At 39.8% G+C, this 22,229-nt stretch overlaps 10 protein-coding genes across 10 annotated transcripts; 4 read left to right on the plus strand and 6 right to left on the minus strand.

The window, feature by feature from the left end:
• Nucleotides 1-41: 41 nt before the first annotated feature.
• SOCG_03188 (uncharacterized protein) lies at nt 42-528 on the minus strand (the record flags this gene model as incomplete). The annotated part of the gene is made up of 2 exons (XM_013161676.1): nt 42-84; nt 137-528. 2 exons carry the CDS (start codon nt 526-528, stop codon nt 42-44), a joined length of 435 nt encoding a protein of 144 aa, XP_013017130.1.
• Nucleotides 529-762: 234 nt separating this feature from the next.
• SOCG_03189 (mRNA export receptor Nxt1) lies at nt 763-1,121 on the minus strand (the record flags this gene model as incomplete). The annotated part of the gene is made up of 2 exons (XM_013161677.1): nt 763-1,040; nt 1,103-1,121. The coding sequence occupies 2 exons, from the start codon at nt 1,119-1,121 to the stop codon at nt 763-765; spliced, it is 297 nt and encodes a 98-aa protein (XP_013017131.1).
• Nucleotides 1,122-1,401: 280 nt separating this feature from the next.
• SOCG_03190 (CENP-A chaperone Scm3) lies at nt 1,402-3,297 on the minus strand. Its single transcript, XM_013161678.1, has one exon. The coding sequence runs from the start codon at nt 2,582-2,584 to the stop codon at nt 1,496-1,498; it is 1,089 nt and encodes a 362-aa protein (XP_013017132.1). The 5' UTR covers nt 2,585-3,297; the 3' UTR covers nt 1,402-1,495.
• A 621-nt stretch (nt 3,298-3,918) lies between these two features.
• SOCG_03191 (cell agglutination protein mam3) lies at nt 3,919-7,082 on the plus strand. The gene has a single exon (XM_013161679.1). The coding sequence runs from the start codon at nt 3,978-3,980 to the stop codon at nt 7,053-7,055; it is 3,078 nt and encodes a 1,025-aa protein (XP_013017133.1). The 5' UTR covers nt 3,919-3,977; the 3' UTR covers nt 7,056-7,082.
• Nucleotides 7,083-7,092: 10 nt separating this feature from the next.
• Nucleotides 7,093-8,484, minus strand: SOCG_03192 (ornithine cyclodeaminase family protein). Its single transcript, XM_013161680.1, has one exon. The coding sequence runs from the start codon at nt 8,162-8,164 to the stop codon at nt 7,157-7,159; it is 1,008 nt and encodes a 335-aa protein (XP_013017134.1). The 5' UTR covers nt 8,165-8,484; the 3' UTR covers nt 7,093-7,156.
• Nucleotide 8,485: 1 nt separating this feature from the next.
• SOCG_03193 (membrane transporter) lies at nt 8,486-11,790 on the minus strand. Its single transcript, XM_013161681.1, has one exon. It carries the CDS (start codon nt 10,479-10,481, stop codon nt 8,703-8,705), a length of 1,779 nt encoding a protein of 592 aa, XP_013017135.1. The 5' UTR covers nt 10,482-11,790; the 3' UTR covers nt 8,486-8,702.
• A 457-nt stretch (nt 11,791-12,247) lies between these two features.
• On the plus strand, nt 12,248-14,207 carry SOCG_03194 (azole resistance protein). The gene has a single exon (XM_013161682.1). It carries the CDS (start codon nt 12,329-12,331, stop codon nt 14,102-14,104), a length of 1,776 nt encoding a protein of 591 aa, XP_013017136.1. The 5' UTR covers nt 12,248-12,328; the 3' UTR covers nt 14,105-14,207.
• Nucleotides 14,208-14,703: 496 nt separating this feature from the next.
• On the plus strand, nt 14,704-16,462 carry SOCG_03195 (palmitoyltransferase). Its single transcript, XM_013161683.1, has 2 exons — nt 14,704-15,104; nt 15,144-16,462. Exons 1-2 carry the CDS (start codon nt 14,877-14,879, stop codon nt 15,900-15,902), a joined length of 987 nt encoding a protein of 328 aa, XP_013017137.1. The 5' UTR covers nt 14,704-14,876; the 3' UTR covers nt 15,903-16,462.
• A 614-nt stretch (nt 16,463-17,076) lies between these two features.
• SOCG_03196 (IMP dehydrogenase Gua1) lies at nt 17,077-19,084 on the plus strand. The gene is made up of 2 exons (XM_013161684.1): nt 17,077-17,595; nt 17,810-19,084. The coding sequence occupies exons 1-2, from the start codon at nt 17,139-17,141 to the stop codon at nt 18,922-18,924; spliced, it is 1,572 nt and encodes a 523-aa protein (XP_013017138.1). The 5' UTR covers nt 17,077-17,138; the 3' UTR covers nt 18,925-19,084.
• Nucleotides 19,025-22,133, minus strand: SOCG_03197 (kinesin-like protein Klp5). The gene is made up of 2 exons (XM_013161685.1): nt 21,899-22,133; nt 19,025-21,850 (listed from the first exon to the last, which is right to left on the minus strand). The coding sequence occupies exons 1-2, from the start codon at nt 21,927-21,929 to the stop codon at nt 19,218-19,220; spliced, it is 2,664 nt and encodes an 887-aa protein (XP_013017139.1). The 5' UTR covers nt 21,930-22,133; the 3' UTR covers nt 19,025-19,217.
• Between the last annotated feature and the right edge of the window lie 96 nt (nt 22,134-22,229).

A 22,229-nucleotide genomic window follows, 5' to 3' on the forward strand; every position in this document is an offset into this window, starting at 1 on the left:
TATACATGGTATAAATTAGTAACAAAATTTGCTCCCTGGCGTTAATTCTCATCGAGTTTAATTCGCTTTAAATATTCCAAGAGCCTATAACGTTGTCGTTAGTAAGTAGAATGTTGGTTTAATCTTTTGGACGTACTCAGGATCATTTTGGATACCGGACTTTTCAAAAATTTCACGAATAGCCTGTGATAACTCAATAAATTCTGGATCTCTTGCCAACTTGAGCATGACCAAAGGTGAAGGTTTCACTCCGGGTTTAAGACCGTGTTTTTCACAGAATACACGAAGACGATCAATTTTTTCGACTAGCTGTGGGTCGTTAAGGACAACGGAACTCATTTTTTCTTCTATCTTGTGCATTTTATCGTCCATTCCCATATTTTCACCAAAAACATTATCATCTGGCTTCGTCGTCGCATAGCTTCTCCAAACTGGACGGACGAAAGCAGGTCGTTGCATACAACGAGCTAAAGAATTTGTGGTAGTTCGTTGAAGAACTACGCGAGGAATCATTTTCAAAATATGCATGATGGTTGATGTTCGAAGGTGGTAGAGGCCAAGTATGGTCCAAGAGGTAGGCAATGGGGGCACCTGAAATCTCTCGCCTTCAGCATGTTCAACAACTTGGTTAATCAATTCTTTTAGATCATTGGTTTACAATACGAAAGTTTTGGCTGGCTATGAAGTACTGACCAGATTCATCTTGTTGCAAAACAAGGTTGTCACTAGAAGAAGAATGTTAGAAGCAGCGATATTATTTCCTTATTCATACGAAAAAATATGGGCCTTTTTGTCTGCAAAACGAATGCTGCCGGAAACCATTAGTAGCAGATTGGCAATCGACCCCATGATACTCTGACAGTCGTAATCGTCCACTTTCGTTTTCGTAGGTGGAAAGTTTGCGATCATGGATAAGAGATCCGCGGATTGCATAGGACGACCGTTCCAACTAATGAGACTCGAAGGCCGGTAAAATTCGGGAAGTTTGTCTCGTCCATTCTCAAGACAAACGTAGTAACGAAGTGCAAAATTTTGAGCGGCTACAAGAATAATATTTAGTATTTTGTAATTTTTTTTAGATTTGAAGTGTTTAAACCCTTACACTGCGTTGTAAACTCCATTGATTGCACAAAAACGTTGTTGAGGAACTTGGTAAGCTTTCCAAAACGCGACCAGCTCCTACTATTTTGGAAGTCAACAGAAGGAAATAGGAATTTGGATCTAGTTGTTTGGTTAATTGAACAAAAAGACACTTTTAATGATTCCTTAAATAAATTGTTTGGTATAGTTATTACAAATGCAAGACACGCAACAACCTTACTTTGGTTTATACGATTCGCACCATGAAATAGTAAAGAACAGTAAAAAACAAATAAAATATTTCTATTTAATGTACAGAACCAATGCGTGATCCGATGGTTATAGTGTAATAGAATAAATAATATGCTGGGAAAAGTAAGCAGAGAAAGGACTTGAGTATGGGTTAAATTTTTCCTTAATCCTTATTTTTGGATAGACATTCAAAACAGAATGCCTTTTCACAGTTTTCCTTGGAATGATGCTTGGCCATAGGAGTAGATATCTGAGATGTAGAAACGGGTTTGGCGACAAAATTTTGAGAATCCTTGTACACAAATGAAGGACGGGGAGAGACCATTGATAAGAGAGAAACAAAATTCCTTTTTTTTGTAGAGGAAAAAGAACTAGTACGCTTAGATGACATGAAGTCTTTCTTGGCCGGCTTTTCAGGAGTTTGGAATGCATTGGTAAGATTGTCCTGGCGGTCACTGCTGCTTGTATGAGAGTTTGCCTGAGAATCTAATACATTATTCCCTTCGTTAACAAGCGGCAATGGCATTTTTTGTAAAGTCTCCACAAGTCCATTGTCTGGCATTGGCTTAGAATGCGGAAAGTTTTTCAAGTTTGATATTTGGCCTGCATCTTCACCCGTGTGTGCGTCAGTAACTAGTTGAGAAGAATCAGGATAAGGAACGGAAGAAATTTCAGTAGAGTCTTGTTCTCTCACTTCAGAATTAGCATTAGTGGTTTTCATTTTTTTCTTGGGATACGATGCCTTCACAAACGACGAGCGGTTAAAAGGACATGAACTACCAGCCTCGTTTCGAAAAAAGGACATGAGAGGGACATCTTCTTCTATATCAATATCATATTGCTTCAATTTCTCAACTTCTACTGCTGTTTGATTCTCGCCCTTCGTCAGCTTGCTAGATGACGAGGCAAACGCTGGAGACGTATCTACTGGTGAATTCTCAGTTTCGTCTTCTGGAGTCCAAACATCATTCTTATTTTTTAAACCAAGTAAATGACCTCGGTTAACAACAATTTTTCCAGTGGAAAGGTCAATTTCGTCAGCTATGTCGGAAGTGTCGCGTCCATACTTTTCGAATAAAGACGCCAGGAATGTTTCATAACGTTTTTGAGAAGCGCGTCGGCTTTCAAATAATTCATCTATCGTGGAAAGCTGTGTAGGACATGCGAACGCCGATGTAGGAGCATCCGCGTGGAAAGAATGAGAATCTGGAGTTCCAAAGGACGCGTGGTCTTCGTTTTGGAAAGAATTCATCAAAATAGATTTTTAGAAATCATCTGTCAACTAATAAAAGAGGACAATGTTTGATTGAGAGTTCATTCACACCAAGGAAATGTTGGCATGAACATGTACGTAGGTAAATGTACCAAGGACAGGATGCATCATTTTCCCTCCTGGTAAATCCAACATAGATTCTAACTATTTAAAGAAAAATAAAACCTTACACAAAAAGAAACTATTATGCATAGTTATCACCTTGTATGTTCTTTTTATTTTTTTTATTTTTTTTTCTTTAACATATGTATGATTCAACATTGCAGAATTGCTTCCTATACAGGGAAGACGCGAAATTGAGCATGCATGGCAGCAAGGGTAATAGCAGAAGAATTTACGTCTGAAAAAAAAATAAAAACAATTCAGTTGTTTACCCTGTTGTAAATTCCAATTGTTCGTCTTCACTACATCATATTTGCTTTCATTTCGTTTAGAAGATCGCTGACCATGAAAGCAATAACGCTTTTCTTTGTCCCCTAAACTTTCTTTTTCTATTGTCTAGCTATTGTTTTCTCTTAAAAAACAAGCGCTCTTTCTCCCTTTCTTTACTTGCTTAAGCAACCTTTCAGGTATAACCCATTGTATTTCAATTGTTCCATAAACTGTTACCTCGTCAAAGTAAGCATCTATGTTGTCTTAGAATAATATTAGCGAATGTTATGCTAATTTGGAAGCCATTTTGTTTGTCGCTGTTCTTTTGAAAGTCCTTTGTTTACACTGCGTTACCTGTGTTCTCAAATGAATATCTTCGGTTTGAGGAAAGAAAACCGCGTATTTTTTTTTAGAAACAGATATTTCTATAACTTTTATTACATAAAGGTGTTCATGAAGACATCTATCTTCGAATTGCCTTCTTTTTTTCTCTTCGTTTACATTTCTTTGTGTTTTAAATGACAAATGTTACCCCATGAAGTAACACATGTTCTTCAATTCATTGTGTGAATCATCGCCTATTGTGAACACTACGCACAACCATGAATTTGCTTTTGGTATTGTGTCTATTGTTTAGACACATTGTCTGACATTCAATTCTTCTCTTTGTCTATTGTCTTCCCAAAATGAAAAAATCTATATAAGCACTTCATAGAATGCCTAATTTGACAAGCTTCGGCCTGCGAGCGTCTCCAACAACGATTATCATTACCTGTTTTGTCGTTTCGCTCTTGGCTACAATTCGTTTTGAAATATTTTGAAACATAACTTTTGATCAATATTTTTTTTCCCTTGGATTCCTTATAGATTTTGACATTCTTTGCGAAACTGTTTCTTGAAACATTGTTATATCCGTTCATTTTAATTATCTAGATATAGAAGATTTGTTGTTTTTTTCTCTCTTTACGATTTCCTTTTTTATTTTTTAACGAATTTCATCATGACTTTAATGACGTTTTTTCTCCTTCCTCTCTTTCTCTTTGCTTTGATATCACCTGCATTTGCATTGTTTCCTAAAAAGTTAGCTTACGTCTCCCAAAATGGTCCTTTCAGGAACGCTACCGTTGCCGAGGTTTTGAATGGGTCGAAAGACCTGGCAGCGTCGTCATGCTCATGCCCTTCTCACGTTCTTTCTTCTGATGTTCCTCTTTACTCGGCCAAAGAAACCGTCACCGCTTCTAGTTACTGGACCCTTGTCACAACTCAAGTTACCACTACTGCTTATGTTCCTTTTACTTCACAACTTGCCTGTGTTCCAACTGGAGGTTTCCAGTCCTCTTCTGCTCTTACTAGTAGCTCAACCGGCAGCTCCTCTCCAGTCCCTTCTGTAGCTTCCGTGCCTTCCTCAGCCACCGCTGCTACCTCGAGTCAAATTCCTCCTGCCAGTACTAGTGCCAGTGTTAGTCCTAGTCCTAGTCCTAACCCCAGTCCTAGCTCTAGCCCGAACGCCGGTCCCTCATCTGTCCCTGCCTCATCTGCAACAACTACCGGTACAAGTCCAGCTGGCGCTCCGTCTTCAAGTGTTAGTTCCACTATAGTTTCTACCTCGCAATCGAAACCCTCTACGAGCTTCAGTGGTTCTGCCTCTTCTTCCCCTGCTCCTGCCCCATCTGAAAGCTCAGTTAAGTCATCTTCCCCGGTTCCCACTCAGAGCAAAGCTACTGATAGTTCTTCGACTTTCCCTCCCACCTCTGTTTTCTCTTTTCTAACTGAGCGTTTCTCTACCGTTTACACAACAACATCCCTTTCAGGTGCTAGCTCGACTGTTAGAATTATAACTTCCGATGTCGTTTCCTCTAAACCAATCACTTCAACACCTTCTCCTTCATCGACTGTTCCAACCACTCCCTTTGCGTCGCATTCTCCTTCATCATCTTCCCTGTCTGGAAGCGGAGGTCTCCCTAACAACGGAAAGCAAGGACGTCCTTCTACGGTTACCGAACTTTCTACTAGTGGCTCCCATGTCTACAGTACCACTGAACTTACCACCGTTTATGATACCGTCTATACTACAAGCATAGGTTCCAACACTCTTACTACTACGGTTACCTCTAATTTGAGTGGTTCTGCCAGCCAATCTGTCCCTCGTTCATCAATCCCTGTAACGTCTACATCTCCTTTATCTTCCACTGTCGTTCTTTCTTCTACCATCAATGGCAATGGAAGTACTGGTACGAAAGTTATTCCCATTACAAGCACCGTATACTCGGCATCTACCTTAACTGAGAGTGTCATTAACTCTACACCTGTGCATCCCGGAGTAGATACTTCATCTCTATCGCAGACCACCTCAGTCCCCTCATCTTCAACTTCCGTTGATAAATCGAGCAGTATTATTACAAGCACTACTACCGGATCTTCTTCAAGTCCAGGTTCGGTAAGTAGTTCTCCCAGCATAACTGGCTTGACTGAAACTGATACAGTAACCACCACTTCTGGTTTTGTAGGTTTCACCACTACTGTAACTACCGAATCTGATTCGATATCTACACCTTCTTGGGTTACCAAGACTGTCACCTCCGGTTCTCAAGGATTCACTTCCACCATTGCCACTCCCTCAGGCTCTTCACCTGGAACTGTTTTGATTGACACTCCTAGCCCTACCCCTAACAACTCTGTTGCTGTTAACACTCCAAGTAATACTCCTTCCTGGGTTACCAAGACCGTCACCTCCGGTTCTCAAGGATTCACTTCCACCATTGCCACTCCCTCAGGCTCTTCACCTGGAACTGTTTTGATTGACACTCCTAGCCCTACCCCTAACAACACTGTTGCTGTTAACACTCCTAGTAATACTCCTTCCTGGGTTACCAAGACTGTCACCTCCGGTTCTCAAGGATTCACTTCGACCATTGCTACTCCCTCAGGTTCTTCCGCTGGAACTGTGTTGATTGACACTCCCAGCCCTAGTCCCTCTTGGGTTACCAAGACTGTCACCTCCGGTTCTCAAGGATTCACTTCCACCATTGCTACTCCCTCAGGTTCTTCCGCTGGAACTGTGTTGATTGACACTCCCAGCCCTAGTCCCTCTTGGGTTACCAAGACTGTCACCTCCGGTTCTCAAGGATTCACTTCGACTGTCCTCACTGCTGAGGGTACCAAGACTGGCACTGTTCTGGTAGACGTTCCTACACCTGCCTGGACCACTAAGACCATTACTTCCGGTTCCCAAGGATTCACTTCCACCGTTGTCACTCCTGAAGGCACCAAGACTGGTACTGTTATAATTGATGTTCCTACGCCTGCCTGGGTAACTAGCACAATCACTTCTGGTTCTCAAGGATTCACTTCCACCGTTGCCACACCTGAAGGCACCAAGACTGGCACTGTTCTGGTAGACGTTCCTACACCTGCCTGGACCACTAAGACCATTACTTCTGGTTCTCAAGGATTCACTTCCACCGTTGCCACTCCTGAAGGCACCAAGACTGGTACTGTTGTAATTGATGTTCCTACGCCTGCCTGGGTAACTAGCACAATCACTTCTGGTTCTCAAGGATTCACTTCCACCGTTGTCACTCCTGAAGGCACCAAGACTGGTACTGTTTTAATTGATGTTCCTACGCCTGCCTGGGTAACTAGCACAATCACTTCCGGTTCTCGAGGATTCACTTCGACAGTCGTCACTGCTGAGGGTACCAAGACTGGTACTGTTCTAGTAGACGTTCCTACACCTTCCTGGGTAACTACTACGACAACTTCTGGCTCTCAAGGATTTACTTCTACCATCGCTACTCCCGAGGGATCGAAGGCGGGTACTGTTTTAGTTGATGTTCCTACACCTGCCTGGATAACCACTACAATAACTTCCGGTTATCAAGGATTTACTTCCACCATCGCTACACCAGAAGGCTCTAAGACTGGTACAGTTCTTGTAGATGTTCCAAAACAGACTACAACCACTACGACTACCACATTTGATGGAATAAACGGTGGCTACACCAGTTCATACAGCGGAGCTGCTACTGAGACAATTTTGATTGGTACCCCTTATCACTCAGTTGTAGATGTCGCTTAAAATATAGAATTTAATAATCTTACAATACAGTATAATTTTTAGTTTTAATACACAATCTTTTGATAATTTATAGAAATCTATTTTCTAGGCATTAATGAAATTTATAGACTCTTATTTTTGTGCGTGTTATAAGCTAAAGAAGCTGCAGCAAGGTCTTCTCTAGAGTCTCCGACAGACTTAAAGAGTGTAATGGCATCTTGAATGCTAGTCAACTGAGCACGTCCTTTGTGATGCTCACGACACAAATCGAATAAATCAGCTTGGACATCTTCAGGAGAGAATGCACCTTCTTTAATTGGTGTTAACAAATCACCTGCTTCAGATAGCGCACCAGATCTTGTATCAACAAAAACTTCTGCTTTAGAAACACAGGCGGAGTCTACTTCGTGCATTTTTGGAGTAAAACCACCCACTAAATCAATGTGAGTACCAGGTTGAATCCATGAGCCTTTCACAATAGGAGATGTACTTAAGGTTGCGCATGAAATGATATCGCAAGCTTTAACTGCATGTTCCAAGTCTTCATTTTTAATCGCACACAGCGTGACAGAAGGGAAATCAGCAGAAATCGATTTTACGAGGGCGGCAGCATTCTCAAATCGATGATTCCAAACGGTAATTTTGTTGATGGGACGAACAGAGCAATGAGCGTAGATGAGATTTCTAGCAACGTTTCCGGATCCTAGGATTAGTAGTGAAGTCGCATCATTTCTAGATAGGTACGTAGAAGCAAGAGCAGAGGCGGCAGCAGTTCTTCGAGACGTGAGTTCTCCTCCGTCCAGTTGAGCTAAATGGGTACCGCTATTTGCATCACTTAAAAGGTAATGACTAGCGAGATTTGGCAGGTTCTTCTTACTGTTGTTGGGGAAAACGTTTACTTGCTTGACGCCAATGTATTCACCAGGAGACCAACACGGCATAATCAGCATAGTACCATGAGTTTCATGTTTATTCACGGAGCTTCTTATGGGATAGTGAAGTCTGGGAGGACATTCAATTGCTTTCGTGAAGATGTCCCTAAGGGCATCGATCAGAGCGTGCCAAGGTAAGTAATTTACCAATGTTTCTCCAGAAAGAAATACGGTAGAAGAAGTAATTTTATTGTTCATAGTTGGATGTTGTTACAATTCAACTTGAGAGGTTTAGATCGGTTTTATAGATGTTGTATCCGACGAAGATAAGCACTGAAATATTAAATTAGTATCAAGATACAATCATGCTTGGATCGCATATTACGCGGCCCTGAAAGATGGTCATATTCCTTATACAAGATAACCTACTAGCTTACTTAAATATGCGAATGATATTATGTTTAAGTAAATTAAAGAAATTGCTTGAAAGTCTTGACATCGTGGGACAGCTAGAATAAAAGTATTGTGTAAAAGTAGTTACAGTGTATGTGATTTAAATATTACTAGAAGCTTTGAACATGCGAGGAAAATGTTGAATTAAAATAAGCTACGGTATATATTAATAAAATAAAAGGATTTTGTATTGCAAGAGTATATTATGAAGACGTGTAATAGAAAAAGCAAACCATCAAGAAGACATTAAAAATAAACAAAAAACAGAAATTAAGAATTAGAAGAAATCATTTATAACCAATTTTCCAACAATTCAGTTTAGAGGGGGGATGGGGGAATATAACTACACCGATGCTTCAGTGATTCCATTATTGTCTCTTTTCTTTTTCTCAGACTCATTCTTTGTATCGATGGTAGTGGAATCAGTGGGCTCAACGGCTGTAAGCTCGACTATCCCGTTAGTACCTGAAGATATACCAGGACTGTCGTTATGCATATCAGGATCCAATTCTTCAGGAAGGACAAGATTCAGGAATATGGATATAAAAGCACCGATAGCGAATCCATTCTCCATGACGAGGGTGATGGCGTCCAAGAAACCAACCAGACCTTTATTGCTTCCAGAATATGTGAAAAAGTAACTAAACCAGTTAGGGACTAAAATCGACCCCATACCCAACGTTAAGGAAGCAGTGAGGATAAAGCGGTTTCGACGATTGAACGGTATTTGAGAGATGATGGCTATACCAGAGGTTGTGACGGAGGAAAACAAAAAGGTGGTCATTCCTCCCAAAACGGCATTTGGGATAGCCACAAATACGGCGGCGAACTTACCAAAGATACCCATGCACAATAGGACAAGAGCACAAAAAAAGCCGGCTTTTCGATTAGCACACTTAGTCAGGCTGATTACACCGTTGTTTTGGGCGAAGGTGGTAAGGGGGGTGATAGTCATAAGTGAAGCTAATAAAGAGGATGTACCGTCGCAGAGAACACCACCTTGAACTCTCGAATCAAATTCGGGACCATCGACTTCTAGCATAGAGACGTCTGAGGTGGCGGTGATATCGCCAATGGCCTCCATCATGTTGACAATGTACATAGCAAGAATGGGGAGAACGGCAGGACCATAAAGTCTAAGACGGAAAGTATGGACCCAATTAAACGTGATGACTGGAGCAGCATCAATGATAGAACGATCCCAATAATGAGTAGCAGCAGAAATGATCATACCGATAACAAGACCAATGACAACGGAAGTGGTTTTCATTAAAGGAGGACCGAAGCGCTCAACGATGATGATGGTAGCAAAAACACTAAACCCCAATCCGATGAACTGGGCGCTACCCCAGTACAGGGGATGGGGAGCAGAGTTAGAAGGACACATAGTTTGACGGCTGGTGCAGCCACTACCACCTGCCCAGTCCTCAAGACCGGTCATAATGAGAGATGCACCAATCAACAACACGACGGGCCCAGTGACGATGGGAGGGAAGAGGCGTTTTAGGAAGCGAGGGGGGATGAAAGACATGGTAATTTCAAGCAAGGAACAAATGCAGCAGGTAGCAATGAATGCACCGTAGGCATCAGGACAGGGGAGTTTGGTACCATCAGAAGCGGTAGGACAATAACCGTTTTGGTACATTTGACTAAACACTTTAGGTGCTACACTGACGCTAGTGAAGGATATACCGAGAACGGAGAGCATGCCTGTGCCGATGTAGTAATTAGTTTTGGGGATTTTGAAGCGAATGATATTGATGAGAGTCAAGAGCGCCGAACTTATGAGGGCAGCAGAGACAAGATAGTTGGTTTGTTCGATTGTCAGATTGGCACTGGCAGCGATGATACGAGGGGGAGAAGTAACACCTCCAACCATGGCGAGGGCATGTTGAAACCCCAAAATAAAAGCCAAGAGAACGGGTGTGTTGGCATTCAAGGAAAAGAAGGGAGGGGATTTTGGTTTACTTTTGGTAAAGGGGATGGCAGGAAGCATGAAACTATAATCATAGTCACCGATCCAAAAATCTTTAGTGAAGACGGACCGGATAGCGCTTGAACATTTTTGCTGAAAGGTGGGAGGAGGGGGATACGTATCGGCATAAGCAAAAGGGCTAGACATAATGAACGTAAAAAAAGAGTCTTTTGATGAGAGGAGAAAGGAGAAAAGGAGAAGAAACACAAGATCAAAGTCGAAATCAAAGAGAAAGAAAAAGAACAATAAAAAAGAAAATAACTTTGATTTCAACAGGCTGGGATTGAAAAAAAAAAATAAAAATTTAGAAAATAAAAAATAAAAATAAATAAAACCACAGGAGTACCACTTTACGAGGAATAGACAGATCCAGTTAGATTTCGATTAAGAATTGTTCTTTTGATAATTTCTTTTGTCCTGAGGAAAGATACTAATGAATTAAAAAAAAAAAATTCAATTCCTTAATCAAGACAAAAAACACCAACACAGACAAGACAGTTTTAGAATTCACTTGTGATTCCACACCAGCTAACCAGCTCTAAAGCACCAAGTGTTCGATTTGCTATACCCAAGGATCCAAGTTTGAAATCTTTACAGTTCACAACAATGGATAATAGTTGTTTAAAGTGATGACTGTTCTCAATGGACGAAAGAAGGTGTTTTACGATCCTTGTTCATACGTCCAAAAAAAGGATGAAAACTAATTACTGAAAGGGGACGCAAGAAAAGCAGCAAAGTCTTTAAGGACTAGTAGCGACTCTCGTATATATACCCACTTGGAAACACCAAGGTTCGGAACAGGTCGATCACCGATTTTTAACTCTCCATTATTACGGCGATAGAAAGGGTCCCTAAAGACACCATTTATGGCTTCTCAAGATAAACGTTATGCAAAACACACTGTGTCTTAACGTCAAAGGAAGTCGCTGCGTTGCCCTATCTCTTGTCTCTGATATTGAGATTCTATTGTCATGGATGGATCATTCAATCAATCAATATAAGGATGGACAGTAAAGAGAAGATTGTTTTTACCTAGTGATCTAGGACGTAGAGCATTGCAATGCAATGAAGAAGAAAAAAAAACGTTAAACATGAAAAAGGCAGAGAATGAGTTTGGGAACTAAAACTAGTATAGTGTTGAGTCGTTCTTTTTCTTTATGAACTTTGACAAGTTGCTTTGTCGGCTTTGCAATGGTATGCAGAGCGTAAAGCAGAGAGAGACAGAGAGAAGAAGTATATGCTTATATCTACCTGTGTGGGTGTGTGTGTAAGTGGCCTACTGACTGATCAGATTGCTTTCTCTTTAAGACGCAAAGAGTAAAGAAGAGTCATATTAGCAGAGGAAAACAAACCACAGCAGAATACCTAGTTGAAAGGGAGATACAACCGACCATAGTAATTTTATCAGCTAGCAACTTTTATTTTTTTCCTACGAAAGCATACACTAGTACAATGGAGTAAGATTAGAAAAAGCCTCCATCATAAAATTGTTTTTTTATTTCGAATTCTCAAACATTTTTCTTTTTCTTTTTCTTTTTCTTTTCTAATATTCATTACTCCATTTTGCAATAGAAACTACTTCAACTATCACTACAACGTTTGCCATCGTCCACAACACCCTTCGCCATATCCTTCACTTTTGCTAGGCAGGAATTCAACAAGTAATACCTTTTTTTGTACATCCTGTTGTTTCTTTCTTTCTATCTTTTTTTCTTATTTAATTCCTTTTAATTTCACATTGTCTGGTTTTGGATTCCTCTTGAGTGATTCCTTTTTAGCTATTTTTTATTTTTGTTTTGGTTGTTTTCATTCATTGATCAAAGGGGTTTCAATTCATTGATTTTTCTTGTTTAATTGAATTAAATTACTTCTGTTGTGTGCTTGTGTGTTTTTATTCCTTTTGTCTGTTCTTTTTGGGAAACGTCAACCTTTTTGACTTTTTTTTTTCTTTTTTTTTTTCCTTAAAGCCGCCACTATAAACCTGTTCTTTAGCCATGTCGCCGCCATCTCATTCTCCTGAAACGCTTCCTGTGCAAGATCATCTCTATAGTTCTGGCAGAGACTCTTCTTACCCGTCATCTTCCTATTGGAATCTATCCAATTCCAAAATAGATGAAGTGGGGTCTTTAAAACCCGTTTCTCTGGGACAACATCATGGTCTAAAGTCTCGTGTTACCGTACAATCGCGCGATGATTATGATGAGTCTGAAGACCCAGATTTTACCTTAGTACTCCCTTCTAATCGTCTTTATATCGTCATCCCAGGTCTCATGCTATGCATCTTTCTTGCTGCTCTTGATCAAACCATTATTACCACTGCCATCCCCACTATTGTCAAAAGCTTCGACAACAGCTCGTCCTATTCGTGGATTGGTACTGCTTATTCGTTGGCAGAGACCGCCGTTTTACCTTTTGCAGGCATCATGAGTGAAGTGCTCGGTCGAAAGGTTGTTCTCTACTCCTCTACTATCATTTTTCTCCTTGGAAGTGCCCTTTGTGGTGCTGCTAAAAGTATGATTTGGCTCATCTTGTGCCGCGCCGTTCAGGGTATTGGCGGTGGTGGAATCATGTCCTTGGTCACAATTGTTATCGCTGACATTACACCTCTTCAAACCCGTTCGTACTATACAGGTTGTTTTGGTGCGACATGGGGCATTGCTTCTGTCATGGGTCCTTTGATAGGTGGTGCCATTTCGCAAAAAACAACCTGGCGTTGGATTTTTTTCATTAATCTCCCAACTGGTGGTATCGCCTTGACTACACTAATTTTTTTCCTTAATTTAATTCCTAAGCCAAGAACCTCATTTTCACAGTTTATGAAAACTTTTGATTTTCTTGGCATCATCACCATCACCATTGGCGTTGTTCTTTTTCTTCTTGGTCTTAGTCTTGGTTCTACTACCGGTGTTTGGAAGCACCCTAATATCTTGTGTTATCTCATTATTGGCATTCTTTGCCTAGTTGTTTTTGCTGTGAATGAAACATATACCAAGCGTGTGAAAATTATGCCTCCTTCTGCATTTAAAACTATCTCTCTCACCTCCATTATGGTCACCTCCTTCTTGCATTACTACATTATGTCCACCATCACGTACTACATTCCCGTATACTTGCAAAATGTTAAAGGCGATGGTCCACTCATGTCTGGTGTCCACACACTCTCCTTCGCAGTTGTCTCTTCCGTAACCTCAGCTATTAGCGGCTTTAGCATTGGTAAGCTAAGGAATTATACATACTTTATGATTGGTGGCTGGATTATTCTTCTAGCTGGTGCAGGCTCTATGATTGCCATTCACTACAAAACTGACATCTCCAGAGTTATGGGTTTCATTGCATTAACAGCCGTTGGTGTTGGTAATTTGTTTCAACCTAATCTAATTGCCTTACAGGCATCTGTCCCTCCCGCAACCATGGCAACTTCTTGCTCTGCTTTCATGTTGCTTCGAAATATGGGTTCCTCTATTGGTATTGCTATTGGTGCAGTAATTTATGATCAACGACTGTCTACGTTGCTACAAGGCATGTCTTACGATAAAAATATGTCGTATTCACAAATCCAAGCAATTGCGGATGTTTCAAAAAGAGAACATATTTTGAATGCCCTTGCAGATGCCATTAGGATGATTTGGATTGTCAACGTACCTTTCGCGGCGTTAGGAGCAATCTTGTCATTTCTTACAAAGCAAAACAAGTTAAGCCAAAGTGTATTGCAGTATGATGAGAGTAAAGAGAAGAATAACCATGAGCGCCAAGAAATGGAAAAGCCGTAAGTAGCGGAATTGATTTTGTATTTATTTACATGGATATGGATATGGATATTTATTATAGGTTTTGATAGGAATGAATAATAATCTATGTGGTTTTTTAATTTCACGTCTCTTTATTCGTGCTGGCTAAGACAGTTTCTGTTTATATATATGCTGAATCAAAACTCCTATTAGCAATAATTTGACGCAATTGGAGCTCAAGATTTACACAGGTTCATGTTGAGCGTGTCCATTTATTTTTCTGTTTTTTTATTCTACCATGAGAATTATCATTTCAAATACTGCAGTCTCATCTGACGCTATGCAAAAGCAATGACAAATTAACAGTTAAGAAGCATTGTAATACTAGTTACTGCATACGTGTAGTATTCAATGCTTGATTGAATTCCTTAACTGTACAAACATATAAAAAGAAAAGTGTAGCGTTTTCAGAGACAGTCATTTGCTCTTTTTATGCTTCACTGAAGGAATCCAGCCACATAAAAGATGTTTACAATTCTCTCATTTGAATTTATCTTGCTATCTAATTTATAATTCAAAGTAAACGTTTGTATATTATATGAAAACTACAATGATTTTTTCATCGTATTAAAGAGGTGTTGCTTATTTACCATTTCAATCTGAGAATGTTGTTTTTTACTCGACCCATCCATTCACCACATCCTTTATGAAATAGCCATATCTTTAATACATGGAAGCAGCGTGCTGAAAAGCATAGGAAAATACTTATTTTATATCAATATTTAATTCAAGGACCATAAAGACGGCGTTGGAGATGGGTTACATTCGTGGGCTGATAGACCTGTTCAAAATAGCATTGCTAAAGCTCATTAAAAATGGCTTGCAAATATTTGCGCTCATATTGATGACTGAAGCTCAGTGGCTAAATTGGGTTATTCACAAGCTGTCCCCGTCCAGATTGGGTCAATTTCAATTGGTACTGTATATTTTGATGGTATTCAGCTATATATATGCAAACATAACCCCTCCTGGAACCCCAATGGTAAGTAAAAATGGAATAAAATGCAATACTAACATAAAGACTGCGTTGTTTGAGCCGAAAACGAGTAACCAATATATGAAGCGAAAAGATGGAATGCCTCGCTATTGCAGCAAATGCCTGCAATACAAGGCTGACCGAACTCATCACTGTTCACGTTGCGATTCTTGTGTGCTGCGCATGGATCATCATTGTCTTTGGTTTCGGAATTGTATTGGATTTCATAACCATAAGCTTTTTTATCTCGTATGCTTATATTTGACAACGTATTCCCTGACGAGCGTTTACAGTACTTTTATGGCCATAACAAAGCATTTTACTGCAGCAAATGGAACCATCAGCTCTGTCTATTTAGTGTTTTGGGGTTCTCTCTTTGCATTTGCGTTTGGCCTTAGTATTGTAATGGTTGCGTTTACTGTTTATCATACTTTCCTTCTTTTTCAGAATATCACTACCTTAGAGTCTATGAAATCTAGCTGGTCGAAATATGCCAAATCAACACAGCCATTTAACGTTGGTCTGTATAATAATTGGTGCCAGGTGATGGGATCAGCACCATGGTTCTGGTTTCTCCCCGTTAGAAATTCGATAGGAAACGGAACAGTTTATCCCATTAACCAAAATGCCCTTCCTTACATTCCCTCTTCAGAAGAAAAACTAGAAACTTCCTTTGAAAAGACGTCTGCTCCTATTGGTTATAGAGAAAATGAATGGGCTAGTGATGAGGAAGAATTTGCAATGAAGAGTCGTCGCTGGAATCCTCATCTTGGCCAGTTTGAGTGGCTTGATGAGGTAGTTTGAATTTACTTGGATTCTACGATTCTGCCTTCTTCTCTGGTCTCTTGTTTACCGAATCAGAAAGATTTATATTCTTTATCCGCTTTGTTTGTTTTATGTTATAATTTGATCGTATAATTGTGTCGATCTTGGATATATTTATTTTTAGTGGTTTCAATATCCTTAATTCATGGTATGTATATGATGAATGCGAATACCAGAAAAAGAATACAAAGAAAAAAAAAAGGAAGAAAATGAAAAGGAGGAAAAGAAATGGGTGAGCCTTAAGAAGAGCATAGTTTATTATCAACAAAAGGTTCTTTTGTATTGGGCAACTACTCTGAATATTTCCGCCATTTTGGAATAAAATTTCTATGTATTCCGTTCATATGATTTAGGATAGCAGTTCATTCATTTCCATTTTAAGGTAGCATCAGTTATTTGGGTTTTATACAGGTAATCGTTAATTTATCTTAATTCGTTCAGTTTAGTTTAGTTTAGTTCAGTTTAGGGTCATTTAGATTAGTTTCTTTCGTTTCAAGTGTAGATTTTAATAAATACTCGTTTCTTTTTTTTTTTTATCATCATTATGATTTCTTTATCCAATTTCATTTTCAGTTGTATGTTCGGTATGCTTTTTAACAATCGTTAGGCATATGGCATGCTAAATCCAAATCAGGTTCAAGTTCAATACCCAAGTATTTGCATAATTTATCACATAAATCATTAGGGACTTCAATGTCAAAGAGATGACCCTGTTGTAACTTTAAGGAAACCGTACCTTCCATTGACGACTATGATCATAGAAAGTGCTATGGATTACTAAACGACAATGTCATCAAGGAATGGTAAACAAAGAGGATAGAGCTCAAATTTAATCACTATTCATCCAAGACCTTCCACTGTCAAGCCTTTTTTTAGTCAGCGTTTATTGCTCTATACCATTCGTAATCCAAGCGTTCACCTTAAAGTTGAGGACAATTAAGAGAAATTCTAGAGTGCACCTTTATAGTTGTTGAATTATTATTTTAATATGATAAAACAATTCAATAGGTTTTTCTTTTTTCGAAACAAACATATTTTATAACTCAGTAAAATTTGTTTTTTAATCGTACTATTCAGTCAACTATTTCTCGCACCTCTTTAACATGATGTTTCGCTAGAGCACGCAGTACCTCGTAATTTTTTCTATATAAGGACTGTACCCGCAAAATTTTTAAATTGGTAACAATACCCGGGACGACTTTGGAAGCAATCAAAATGTCTGCTGTTAAACCTTACACTGAAGCTTTAGACCTTCTTAAGAAGTATGAAAAGAAGGATGGGTTAAGTATTGATGATTTAATTCGTCACAACTTCCAAGGTGGTCTTACATTCAACGACTTCTTGATTTTGCCTGGATACATCGATTTCGTTCCTAACAGTGTTTCTTTGGAAACAAAGATCTCTCGTAATGTCACTTTGAAGACTCCTTTTGTCAGTTCTCCTATGGATACTGTCACCGAAGATCAAATGGCCATTTATATGGCACTTTCTGGTGGTATTGGTGTGATCCATCATAACTGCACTGCTGAAGAGCAAGCTGATATGGTTCGCAAGGTGAAGAAGTTCGAAAACGGTTTCATTACTGATCCCGTTGTCTTCTCCCCTGAACACACTGTTGGTGATGTCTTAAAAATCAAGGAAACCAAAGGCTTTAGTGGTATTCCTGTAACTGGTATGTTTTTTAATGAAAATGGTATATAGAAGAGCTTAATGTTTTGCTGCTAATGATGTCTCAAATCAATTAACTTTCGTTCTTCCGCAATGACCTAACCGTCATGGGGACAACATTTCGATTCCTGAAGTTTAAGCAACTATTCACTTAAAACTTTAGCTCTTCTATATACATGACTTTCTTATGTTTTTGAATTTAGCTAACCTTTATTTAGACACCGGTAAGCTTCGCGGCAAGTTAATTGGTATTGTTACTTCTCGTGATGTTCAATTCCACAGAGATGTCGACACTAAGGTCACTGAGGTTATGACCAAGGACAATTTGATTACTACTCGGGAAGGCATTAGTTTGGAACGTGCCAACGAGATTTTGCGTAACTCTAAGAAGGGTAAGCTCCCTGTTGTCGATGGTGACTTCAACTTGGTTGCTTTGCTTTCTTTGACCGACTTGATGAAGAACTTGAACTTTCCCAATGCTAGCAAGTCCGCTGAAACTAAACAGCTTATGGTCGCTGCAGCTATCGGTACTCGTGATGATGACCGTTTGCGCTTAAAGTTGTTGGCCGAAGCTGGTGTCGATGTCGTTGTTATCGACTCTTCTCAAGGTAACTCTCACTTTCAAATCGAAATGATTAAGTTCATCAAGTCCAGCTTCCCCAAACTCGATGTTATCGCTGGTAACGTTGTTACCCGTGAACAAGCCGCAAACTTGATTGCTGCCGGTGCCGACGGTTTGCGTATTGGTATGGGTAGCGGTGCTGCCTGTATCACACAAGAAGTCATGGCATGTGGCCGTCCTCAAGCTACTGCAATTGCTCAAGTTGCCGAATTCGCCTCCCAATTCGGTGTCGGTGTCATTGCTGATGGTGGTATTCAAAATATAGGTCACATGGTCAAGAGTCTTACCCTTGGTGCTACTGGTGTCATGATGGGTAGCTTGCTTGCTGGTACTACCGAATCTCCTGGTGAGTATTATGTCCGTGATGGACAACGCTACAAGTCCTACCGTGGTATGGGTTCCATTGCTGCTATGGAAGGTACTGGTGTGAACAAGAATGCTTCCACTGGTCGTTACTTCTCTGAAAATGACTCTGTTAGAGTTGCTCAAGGTGTATCTGGTCTTGTTGTGGACAAGGGATCTCTTCTTCGTTTCTTGCCTTATCTTTACACCGGTTTGCAACACGCTTGCCAAGACATTGGTGTTCGCTCCCTCGAAAAGCTTCATGAAGCTGTTAACGCTCATGAAGTTCGTTTCGAATTACGTTCCAGTGCCGCCATTCGTGAAGGTGATATTCAAGGTTTTGCTACTTATGAAAAGCGTTTGTATTAAATAGGGTAATAGTTTCTTATGGTTTGCTTAAGTGGTTTTTGGTTGTATTCAATTAAATATGAATATTTTTGGGATATTTGTGAGTAATAATAATAGTCTATTTAATATATGCGTGATGATATATGGGCGGGTTAATAAGAAGTAGATAATTCATTTATACTGGTTTATTTAATTGCATGCTGTTCCATGAAAATAAGTTATTTCATTTCCTCATCCTTAAATTATAAATGCAGTATTTCCTTAATGCTATCGTATTCTTTTTATATAGTGTAGTATTCTCGTAAATTAACCATTCACTTGTCTTTTTGTGTATCCCTGGTAACTAGAAACGACCTTCGAATATTGGATGGGTTGGAGAGACGCAAGGACGACAAAGAACTAAGGTTTCTTGGGGGGTTAAGACTATCTTGATTCAAAGTATCCGGAGTTTGAGAAGCATTTGCCTGTGGAGCTTCCTCTCGTTGATCGAAGCTGCGTTTGGACATCGAAGAATTAGGACTTCCATCCAGATCTATCGTGTCCAAGTGAGGCAGAGAAACTTCTTCATTTGAAGACTCGGCTCCAAATACATTCGCCATTTCCACATCCACGTTTGATGTCGATAAGGGTTCATATCTCTTAGGTAATGATTCCAATTCCACTGCTTTATCGTCTTCATCTTCTGGTTTATCTTCCAGAAGTGAGGACTGGGGGGAGTCTAAAGCCTCGGCAAGATCCAACGTATTGTTGTTGCCTTTACTAGATAGGGTCAAAGGGAAAGAAGGAGGTGGATGAGTGTTCTCAAGAGCCCAAGGATTATCTTTGGAATGCATTGGTTCAGGAGAGTTATAAGCTGAAACGCTTGAGTCAGAAGTGGACATAGAATCATCAAACCGAACACGTTTCTTGGGAGATCTTCTAGGTATAACAACGGGTTTTTTAGGTGACCTAACGGCAAACCTTCTAGGCGAATTTGATATTTTCGATTGTTTGGATGGAGAAGGTGGATGAGAAGGGATTGTTGTCTTTGGAGAGCGTTGTCTAAGTTCATCGTAGCCTTCCATATGATAAAGTTGATAAATGCTATGTTTATCCTTTGAACCAAAATCTGACAGCCAATTCTTAAGTAGACTGGTTAATGCTGCTTGATTTTCACGCTTGAATTGGGTAAGTGACATAAAGGAAATTTCCATTAGCTTTTGTAGAACTGGAGTATAGTCATCAACTTTGCTTTGCGCATCCAAAATTTGATTTTCGATGATGGACTTTAGTAAGTCGATCTCATCCTGTAAAATATCCGCATACATCACAGCATTATTTTCTTTAAAATAACTTACGACAGGATCAACACATTTTTGGAAAGCGTCATAGACTATTTCAGGGTTAACTTCAGCAATGATAGATGATCTCTGTATCAACAGCGATTCTAACTTCGACTTTGCTAAGGATAGTCTTTCGTTGGATGGGTTGTCAATGATCCGTTCACAGGAAGATATCCAATATTTCAAAATGTTAATGGAATCATCATAATGCTTGACGCTCTCTACTTTTTTGATTGTGTCTTTTTGTAAAGGTAGTGTTTCCAAAAAGGTGGCTCGCAGTAAATCCTTAGCCTCCATTAATTTTGATTCACAAGCTTTAGCTTGCACAGCTGCTTGATTCTTTGCGGCTGCTGTTATTGAGGCGGATGAGCTTGGGTTACCTAGCCGGTCCTCGAGTTCAGAAATTTGTTGGCGAAGATCTACAATCGCTTTCACGTATTGACTTACGTGTCTATCCACACTAATCATATTCCTTAAAACTTCAGTTTTGATGTTTTTTGCCCGATTAGCATATTTCAACGTATTGTGAGTCTCTTCATAATGGAATGATGAAGGAGATATGCATACAATCATGACGGTTTTACAGTTACCACCAAGGCTAAACTTTAGTAGTCTCGTTAATTTAGAATCACGGTAAGGAATGTGCGCTCTCCGGTGTGGATCACACAAAGCATTTATACAATTCCCTAACGCCAGTAGAGACCTGTTGATATTAGCACCTTCTAATAAGCGGCCACCTCGACTTTTGGTAGCATTTGCACGTTCTGAACCAGCAAGGTCAATAATGGACAGGGTAGCCAAAGCGTGGTCTTCATTAATATCCGCAGTACGCGGTTTCTGTACAACAGAAACCTGTAAGACAGCATGAGATCGTGAAGAAGCAACGTTTGCTGCTGTAGGTGACATGGTTCGGTTTTCATTGCCACGAGAAACAATTTCCATTACCTCTTCTAGAGTAGTAGGAGATAATGATGTTAATCCTGGAACAGTAATCCGACGATCGGCATCCTCGCGCAGCGTTAGAGGTTTGGATTGACTAAACGGTTGCTCAGTCAACAAGTCTCGAATCGTTTCATTATAGATTTCCAAATAAGAAACGTGAATATTAAAAACCTTTTCATCTTTTAAATCATCCATTCGTTCAAATAGTTCCTTTAGGGTTAAATACACAATACCAGGATCCTCATTTGTTCCAGTAATCGTGTGAGTTTTACCACAACCTGTAGCTCCGTATGCAAAAACCGTAGAATTGAACCCATCTAGGATATTGTCCAAGAGAGGGCGTGCAGTTTGTTCATATACGCTTTGTTGTGGAGCAGTTTCATCGAATACCCTGTCAAAAGCGTATCGGAGATCACGACCAAATCCTGTGAAGGTTCCCTTTCTTCCAGAAAGTCGAGATATGTTACGCTGTGGAGCGGACATTCGTCTTCTGCCGGTGTGTATAGAGGAAGCATCATCTGGAGGGTCAAACACTAGTACACGGTCATCTAACACTTTGACTACTCTTCGAATCCCTCGATATGTTCCTGGAGTTCTCAAAGAAAGTGAACTCGCTAAAGACTGCCCATCTGACGATGCTAGTAAGTTGGCAGATTCGACGCTACTAAAAGGGCGGACTCGGACTAATAATCGTTAATAAATCATCAACCAATGCCAAAAGAGAAACAAACCTGCGACTGAGATGGACGATTGTCTGGACATCGAAGCTCGTCGCCGCACAAGCGATCATCCAACTAGAATGTATAATCCCGTAGAATCCAGATTTACAAACTATAGGAATTAAACTCCAAAATTGAATAAAATCAAGGAAAAGAAGATAGTGGAAATGAGTGTCCTAAATGGGTTTCCTCCTGGCGTTTCAATTTTGTTGTTTACTTGGTAAACATTTGCTGACGATTTCAATGCACAAAGTGGTTGTTATGGCAATGGTGAGTTGTAAACAAAGGAACACGTAAACAAAGAGCAAAAATAAAAATAAATGAATTATGAAGCATGTTTGAC

Source organism: Schizosaccharomyces octosporus (genome assembly GCF_000150505.1).
Source record: "Schizosaccharomyces octosporus yFS286 unplaced genomic scaffold supercont6.1, whole genome shotgun sequence".
Taxonomy (NCBI): domain Eukaryota; kingdom Fungi; phylum Ascomycota; class Schizosaccharomycetes; order Schizosaccharomycetales; family Schizosaccharomycetaceae; genus Schizosaccharomyces; species Schizosaccharomyces octosporus.